This window comes from Sinocyclocheilus grahami, unplaced genomic scaffold (assembly GCF_001515645.1).
Source record: "Sinocyclocheilus grahami isolate Dianchi unplaced genomic scaffold, SAMN03320097.WGS_v1.1 scaffold57.1, whole genome shotgun sequence".
In the NCBI taxonomy this organism is placed as follows: domain Eukaryota; kingdom Metazoa; phylum Chordata; class Actinopteri; order Cypriniformes; family Cyprinidae; genus Sinocyclocheilus; species Sinocyclocheilus grahami.
In genome coordinates, this window is record NW_015505236.1 from 1835474 (window position 1) to 1844089 (window position 8616).

The window sequence follows — 8616 nt, forward strand, 5'->3', positions numbered from 1 at the left end:
TTATTAAAAGAATCACCCTTTTATTTAAATATATGAAAACAGGAAACCGCTGTTACACAGGTTAATGTAACATTTCCCACTCAATGACTAGTAAAATAATGGCAACTTGCTGTCTGGATAATATTGAATATGGTTCTTCTGAGATACAGTGGGGAAAAAAAGTATTTAGTCAGCCACCAATTGTGCAAGTTCTCCCACTTAAAAAGATGAGAGAGGCCTGTAATTTTCATCATAGGTATACCTCAACTATGAGAGATAAAATGAGAGAAAATAAAATCCAGAAAATCACATTGTAGGATTTTTAAAGAATTTATTTGCAAATTATGGTGGAAAATAAGTATTTGGTCAATAACAAAATTTCATCTCAATACTTTGTTATATACACTTTGTTGGCAATGACAGAGGTCAAACGTTTTCTGTAAGTCTTCACAAGGTTGTCACACACTGTTGCTGGTATTTTGGCGCACAATTGGTGGCTGAATAAATACTTTTTTGCCCCACTGTATATTCATCTGCAGACCCCGCAGCATGGATACTATTGGTTTTTCTTGGAGTAGTGCGTCCGCCACGCTGCGTCGTCGTCTTTTGTGACAGGTGTCAGTGTTAAGGCGCAATACTGCCACCTGGGAGGTCAACCAGATACTGGCGCTGGAGTAGGCTATTTGCGTGACGTGTTATCATAAGTGTCCTGTTCATTTTAAATATCATGGTTATCACCAATACCGGTATATCGTCACACCCTAAATTAACACGATGTCGATATTTCATTAATTGAATATCACGGTTATCGTCAATACCGGTATATCGCGACACCTCTAGTTTACAACACTGTTCCAGAATACTTCAACCCAAATATTCAGATGTGTGCAGCACATTTTATAGAGAACTGTTTACTGATCCTGGTAGAGTAGACTACAATGCCGGCTGTTCTGACTCACAGATTATAAGTAAGTTTTTTATATTTAAAGAGTTTTTATATTTAAAGCAAGTTTTTTGGGCAGTGTGGAGTAGGGCTTGTTGTTTGTCATTTCTCCGATCACAAATGCAGACATGGTTTTATGTTTACGCGGCGCGATGCAACGCAACACGTAAAAAGACAGTATAAGTCATTATAATCCATAATTATGTCCACACTGGATGCAACGAATGCCTCGTTTATAATGGGTTTTCATGTTTTTGAATCATCGCTCCGGCCTGACAGGTCATCATCACAATATGGTAGGGGCGTAACATTTCCGTCACATGCTTGAGGTATTCGGCCAATCATAACGCACTGGATAGCTGGCCAATCACAGCACACCTTGCTTTTCAGAACGATGAGCTTTATAAAAATCGACGCATTTCAGAAAGGCGGGGCATAGAGGAGAAACAATAATGTACAGTATGTGGAAAATGTGTTTTTTAACCTTAAACCGCATAAACACATTTCATTACACCAAATACACAAAATAATGTTCTTTTTAGCTACATCATATGACCCCTTTAAGGATTTAGAGAGGATCTGTAAAGAGGAGTGGATCAAAATCCCTCCTGAGATGTGTGCAAACCTGGTGACCAACTACAAAAAACATCTTACCTCTGTGCTTGCAAAGAAGGGTTTCTGCACCAAGTACTAAGTCATGTTTTGCTTGGGGATCAAATACTTATTTCACTCACTGAAATGTAAATCATTTTTTAACCTTTATATAATGTGTTTTTTCTGGATTTTTTTGGTTGGTATTCTGTCTCTATACGTTAAAATAAACCTGCCATAAAAATTACAGACCCTTAATTTCTTTGCAAGTGGGCAAACTTACAAAATCAGCAGGGGATCAAATAAATATTTTCCCCACTGTATACAGCAAGAATTTATAGGCTATTGTAGTAATTTCCGGGACTGCATGAGAGACATGCACTACCATTCAAAAGTTTGGGGTCAGGAAGATTTTTGAATGAATGAATGATTGAAATGAAATACTTTTTTCAGTAAGGATGCATTAAATTGATCAAAAGTGATAGTAAAGAATTTTTAATTGTTACAAAAAAAATGCTGTTCTTTTGAATTTTATATTAGTCAAAAAAATATTAGCATGGTTTCTGCAAAAATATTAAGCAGCATAACTGTTAATATTCAGTCCTGATAAATCAAGGATATTAAAATGATGTCTGAAGGATCATGTGCCACTTGTGTAATGGATGCTGAAAATTCAGCTTTGCTATCACAGGAATAAATTACATTTTTAAAATATATTAAAATAAAAAACAGTACTAATAACTTTACTGATCAAACTTTTTGATCAAATAAATGCAGCCTTGATTTTCTTTCAAAAGCATTTAAAAATCTTCAAAAAAATTTAGTAATGTATTTTGGGCTTTTTCTGTTAAATTACATTTGAATTTACTCATGTGGTGTAAAGTACAATGTACAGAGAGATACGTGAATACATATTAAATATAGTGTACCATAATTCACTGTCACAGAATCTTAATTCCTACTGTTTTCCGCCCTACACAAGATAGTATAGAGGGGACCAAAAGTTATGTGGAAAGAGGGGGGAGTAGTATAAGGACATGTAGTCCAGGTCATCCACATGAGTTATCATTGTGTTATTCCTTCTGTCAAAACACATTTTTGACCATGTGTATTATTATTATTATTATTAGTAGTAGTAGTAGTAGTGTTGTTGTTGTTGTTGTTGTTGTTGTTATTATTATTATTGATGGGCTTTTGCCTTGTAATAAAGAACTTGAACCCTCTTATTACTTGACATGAGCATGTGTCACTGTGCCAAGACATTAACAAATTATGTTTTTGAAAGCATGTTTTAATGTGCTTTTAAATTAGATACTGAGGGAGTACAGCACCATAACCTTTTTTAAGTGGCAAAGAAACAAATGCTATGAGAAACATTCACACACATTTAATAACAATTAGCCTGAGAATATCCATTAGCCATTCCTCTTGTGCCCACTATAATAGTCAATGTTCCTGTACAGTCTGAAAACTTCACCTTTTTCATAAATTCTTTGTGTACCCTGAGTTACAGATTGAACCTCCCCTCACAAAAGAGTTGGTGAAACCAGTGAAAACAATGTGTATACCACATCCCAACCATTCGTCTTAACTCCTCTTGGCCTTGCAGTATATAACTGACTACAGGGTCTCTCTTTTTAAAGTATGTAAAAAGTAGAAGTACTGTATGTAAACCAGTTCAAAAATGTTCATGGTGTAAAGATGGCAAATAAATTATCTTATTGCCCCAAAGTGTCCATAATCAATGTGTGTCTATGTGAAATGCTGTTGTGTATCCTCAGGTCCTGAATGAGGCGACAGAAGATAACCTGATTGATCTGGGACCAGGGTCTCCTGCAGTGGTCAGCCCCAGGATCAGTGCTACTCCTCCGTCCAGCTTGCCTCCCTCTGTGGCTCCGATTCGCTCCGCCTCACCACTCACTCTCTCCTCCAGACTGGCTGGTTTGGGTGAGTCGTACATTAGATCCGCAATGTTTTTTACATTTGAGATATCAAGTGGGAAGCTCTCTTGTTTGTCTGTACTAATGTGAGAATACCATTGCTTTACAGATGTCGGTTCCGACAGTGTGAGTGGCACTTTGACCTCTTTGACTACCTGTCAATCCCAAGATGACTTTGACACATTTGCCCAGACCAGGACTGGCACCATACCTGAGAGGAAGAAGTATGAAACAAATCTATTTCATGTCATTAAAAGCTTATCATATATAGAGTAAGATGCCTCCTCGAAAGGGATACTCAAAAATGAAAATTCTCTCATAATTTTCTCACCTTCATAACATCCCAGATGTCTATAAATTAATTTCTTCAGATTAACACAATTGAAGAATTTTAGAAAAAGATAAGTCCATATATAGTAATGCAATTGTACGGTACTCTGATGTTGAAGCTTCATAATCCACACAATGCAAGCATGATGGTAATCCATAAACCCTCAGTTGAACATTGTTTTCTGAAGCGAAATCATAGGTGTGTGTCAAAAAATACACTTTTTTTTCAACTTTTTAAACTATAAACCATCACTTCCGATGGATCATCACGCATGTGACAGTTAGCCGAAAATTATGCTTTGTAGCTTAAAACTACAAATATTAGTATTTTTCTTACACACACATACAGTCTGAACCCATAAGACAGACTTCTACCCGCTAGAAGACATTGATTTATAAATTTTGTCCGTGTGGAATCCTTTCGTCCCAAATGGTTTGATTTTATGCCAGATTAGTGTCATTCATTCATTTATTAATGTTTTACATTTAATTTTAAAGTGTTTATTTACTTAGACAAAAGGGGCCCCTTTTTATGTGAAATACTAAATCAAGCTGTCTGAAATAATACATTTGCAGATCTTTATTATAAAATAAAGGTTTAAGAGAGGCATCATTCCCTAATATTATGATACAATTTATTTTATATAATGTTGTATTATATTAGCTTTAACATTGCTCATTTTGAACTATCAGTGCACCATTCGAAGACACAAAGGCTTCAAGTGGAGTGGCCCCGACTTTGGATGTCAGACAACAACACACTGGGGTGAGTTTACTTTGATTCTCTCTGTGTGTATTTTTATTTTAGGATCAGTATTTTTTTCATGAATTTATTTTTCATCAGTATATGTGCATTTGGAATCATTGGTTTAATGTCAAAGAGGCATCATAGGGCTGGATATTGAGGTACTTATTTTGGAGTGGTTGAAAAGGCAAATGAATTGTGGCTATTTTCAGAGGATACCAAGGTTCATAGTACACAGCAATGTACGTAGTGTACCAAAAACTCCAAATTAGTAAGTGAGAAGGACGTGACTTTGAAAGTGACACTAGTTGATGAACATATACATTTGAGTTAGAAGAAACTATTTCTGGAAGCAAGAGTTCAGATTATACTTTTATTTTTATATTTTAGTTACTGGTATTATTCAGTGGGTGCGGCTCAAAAGAGTTGAATTGCAGTATTGTGCGGTGGCGCTCTGTGCATGTGTTTGATTTATTACCAAATGTCTCCATATGGGGGTAGTTTGCTAATATTGGTTTGATTAAGACTTTTATGTTGAGGTCTTATTGTTTTTTTGTTTTGTTTTTTTTGTTGTTTGTTTGTTTGTTTTGTCATGTTTTCTTGGGATTATTATTTTATTTATTATTTGCTTTGCTCCGGCCCATGGTTTGGGCCCATAGGCAGCTCTTGACCAGTCCTCTGTCATGGATGACATTGAGGAGTGGCTCTGTACTGATGTGGTGAGATTTCCTTTTGTTTATTTTATTTAATTTTTTCTTCTTCTTTAGGACATAAGCCATTTTTCTTAAAAGAAATATGCTCTTATTACCACATATTTCCTTTTGTTTGCCTTTTTGTTCTTGGCTGATTGCCCTTTATCCTCTTTTTGGGGTCACTAACGACTCTCCTTGTATGGTTTTGCTGCATTCCTTACTTTTCTGGGATATTCTTACAATTGTTTTAACTGATTAAAATATACACTGAGTGCATAGTGAATAGACGCTTGCTTGATATGCTTTTAACACTTTTATTTTCTATATTAATGACTCTTTTGGATGTTTTGGGTAATGTCATTTGGTTAAATGAAGAATAGGTAATTTGAAGAGAAAAAATCATGTTTGATGTGGTTGCAAAAAATGGTGTGTTCCTTTTTGTGCAAGCCTTCATGCACTGAAATCTTTTACCCTTTTTCTGCTTTCCTTCAGAAAGGAGATGGAGAAGAGGGTGTGACAAGTGAAGGTATACAGAAATTATTGTATTTTTGCTACTATTCAGAAGTTTGGGGTCAATGGATTTAATTTTTTTTGGTAGGTTTTGTTGTTTTTGTTTTTAAAGAAATTAACACTCATTAAAGATGCATTAAATTGATAAATAGCTGACAGTAAAGACATTTATAATGTTGGTAATTATTTCTGTTTGTAGTTTATTTGAACTTTCTATTCACCATGGGCGGCGCTAGGGAGGGGCTAGCAGGTGCTCCAGCACCCCCAAGAAAGACCAAAGCATAAAAAAGATTAAATTAAAAAAAAAATATTTGACGCTTTACACATGCGTAACTCGTGCAATGCAATACATCGTGACGTGATTTGCAGTCGCACATTTCGTAATGTCATAGCATTTTATTTTAAAAATGGATCAGTTCCTTGTGCCAAGTAGGCCCACGCCCGACTAAACATTTTTCTAGGCAACTAGTTGCACGTTTATATTAAGTTGATTAATATAATAACCTACTAAACCATCCTTTAATAGGCATTTGGGCGTATTATAGCAAATTCCAGGAATTGTGTACAGATCCTTGCAACATGGGGCCGTGCATTATCATGCTGCAACATGAGGTGATGGTCGTGGATGAATGGCACAACAATGGGCCTCAGGATCTCGTCACGGAAACCTGTTTTGGTTCTATTTGCTATTAATTGCCCAGCCCCCCCTGTCAATGATCTAGCACCCCCTCAGCACCTGCGTTCAAAATTCTCTGGCGCCGGCCCTGTCTTCCACAAAAATCTTTTCAACTGTGATAATAGATGTTTCTTAAGCAGCAAATTAGCATATTAAAATGATTTCTGCATGATGATACAACACTGAAAATTCAGCTTTGACATCACAGGAATTACATTTTAAAATATATAAAAATTTAAAATTGCATTTTCACAATGTTACCCTTTTACTGTATTTTTAATCAAGTAAATGCAGTCTTAGTGAACATGAGACTTCTTTAAAAAACATTAAAAACCAACCCCAAACTTTTGAACAGTAGTGTCTTATCTGTTCATAGTCCCAGCAATTATATGCAGTTTTTGACTTTAAATGCCCCATGAAAACTTTCCTCCAGAGTTTGACAAGTTTCTGGAGGAGAGAGCCAAAGCAGCAGAGATGGTGCCCACGCTGCCGACACCCCCGAGTGACGAGATTTCTGCTGCCGCCAGCGCTTCTGCAAATGCGAGTAAAAAGGCAGGCAGGGCCGAGGACTCTGTCTTTGCCTTGTAGATAAGTGTCAGATCCTATGGGGCAGCCCAGCACTGCTCATGCGGCAGTGATGGGTCAGCCGCTTTGCAGATCCATCTGCGTCTCCTCTTTCTCTCCTGCTTCCTGCTTCTCCAGCACAATCAACACTACCACAGCTGAAGTGATCAAAACTGTTTCATGATCTAGACATTTTCATAATGGACATTTTCATACTCTACCAAGTTTTCATTCCATTGAAAATACTGTATAAGATCCACTCATAACTCCCTCTAAAAATATACCGTTCCTTGTGGGTTCGAGAGTTCAGTGTCTATTTTTTTAATTGATATTTGTGGTATAAAGCAAGAAAGTTCTTGCAATGTCTACTACCAGATCCGGTCATGTCTAACTTTGCGTTCACTGTGGTCCTGCATGCAACAGCTGGATAATCCAATTTCTCTTTCCTCATTAATTATCTGTAATGGGAGCTAATAATAGTTTTTTCCTCTTCTTGTTTTTATTTTATTTTTTTTTAGTTTTATTTACCTGTTGGTTTGCTTTAAAGGGATTTTATACATAGGATTATTTATTATAAAATTTCCAATTAATACCTCTGACAAGATGAAAGCTGATGGTAGCAGTTCAGCTGGCAAATTTTAAGATTGTGTCATATTATCAGAAATTAGTACCAGTTATTGAATGAGACAACTATTAGAGAGAGAAGTTTTAAGCATAGTCGGTATTTATTCAAATTATAACACATTTTGCTTAAAAGTGACAGAAGTGACGTGTCTGTACCACATCTCTTAACCACAAAGGTCACATCAGAGGGAAAATTATATTATTAATATTTTACTGGATACTTTTAAATGCTATTTTACTTGGCAAAACCATTGCTTATTAGAAAGGATTAATAGGAAGAAAAAGTATGTATTTCAATTTAATTTGCACTGAAAGAATTATCCGCCTTTCGGCTGTGTTAAAAGAGCTTTTGTCCAAATACAAATTTTAAGCTGGCGTTCATTTCAACGCTGTCTATTACGAGGCTGAAAACAAATGGAGTTTCCAGAGAACTGATGGTGACTGCGAGGCAGTTCAAATTGGATTTTATGTTGCACAACTGCAGCAGAAGTGGTGTCGAGCTTAATGTTATTATTGAGAATGAAATGGATCTGCCTTAAAGAACTGGTTGTGGGTAGTTTAAGGTGTAGTCCACTAATGGTCATTTAACGTTTGGTACTCTCATGTTTGCACATCAGAGATTTGATTTAGTGAGGTGAATGTGCTGATGTAATATCTGTTTGAGTGCTGTGTCTCACTGTTGTGTACATACTGTTTTGACGGACCAAATGTTTAACATTGGCAAATAATTTAAGCATAGAGTCAACTAACTTCAAACATATATTGCTTTTAACGTCCAGAGGAGTTTTAGTTGTTTCAGTGTTTCCCATACATTGATTTATTTGTGGTGGCCCGCCACAAATAGATTTTTCAAAAGGCTTTTATGTCGTTAAATACACATGAGCACTGCACGTTTCAAAATCAAAAGGCAGCATGGGTGTTTTTATATCACTGTAACTCTGAAGGAATCCGACTGTATTTAGAAAATTTTCGATGTCATTTCCATTTCATCTTGCCTGTAATGCCTGATAAAGCAGCGTTTG

General features: G+C 36.1%; 1 protein-coding gene across 4 annotated transcripts in view; it reads left to right on the plus strand.

Moving 5' to 3' along the window:
- tom1l2b (target of myb1 like 2 membrane trafficking protein b) overlaps positions 1–8616 on the plus strand; it is a 21896-nt gene extending 13280 nt beyond the window's left edge. For 3 of the 4 annotated variants that reach the window (XM_016270581.1, XM_016270583.1, XM_016270582.1), the window contains 6 exons: positions 3295–3460; positions 3563–3677; positions 4477–4549; positions 5188–5247; positions 5713–5746; positions 6840–8616. In XM_016270581.1, coding sequence (XP_016126067.1) covers positions 3295–3460; positions 3563–3677; positions 4477–4549; positions 5188–5247; positions 5713–5746; positions 6840–6994 — 603 coding nt within the window. In that variant the 3' untranslated portion in view covers positions 6995–8616. The remainder of the gene's footprint in view (positions 1–3294; positions 3461–3562; positions 3678–4476; positions 4550–5187; positions 5248–5712; positions 5747–6839) is intronic. The other variant, XM_016270584.1, reaches the window with a different exon arrangement.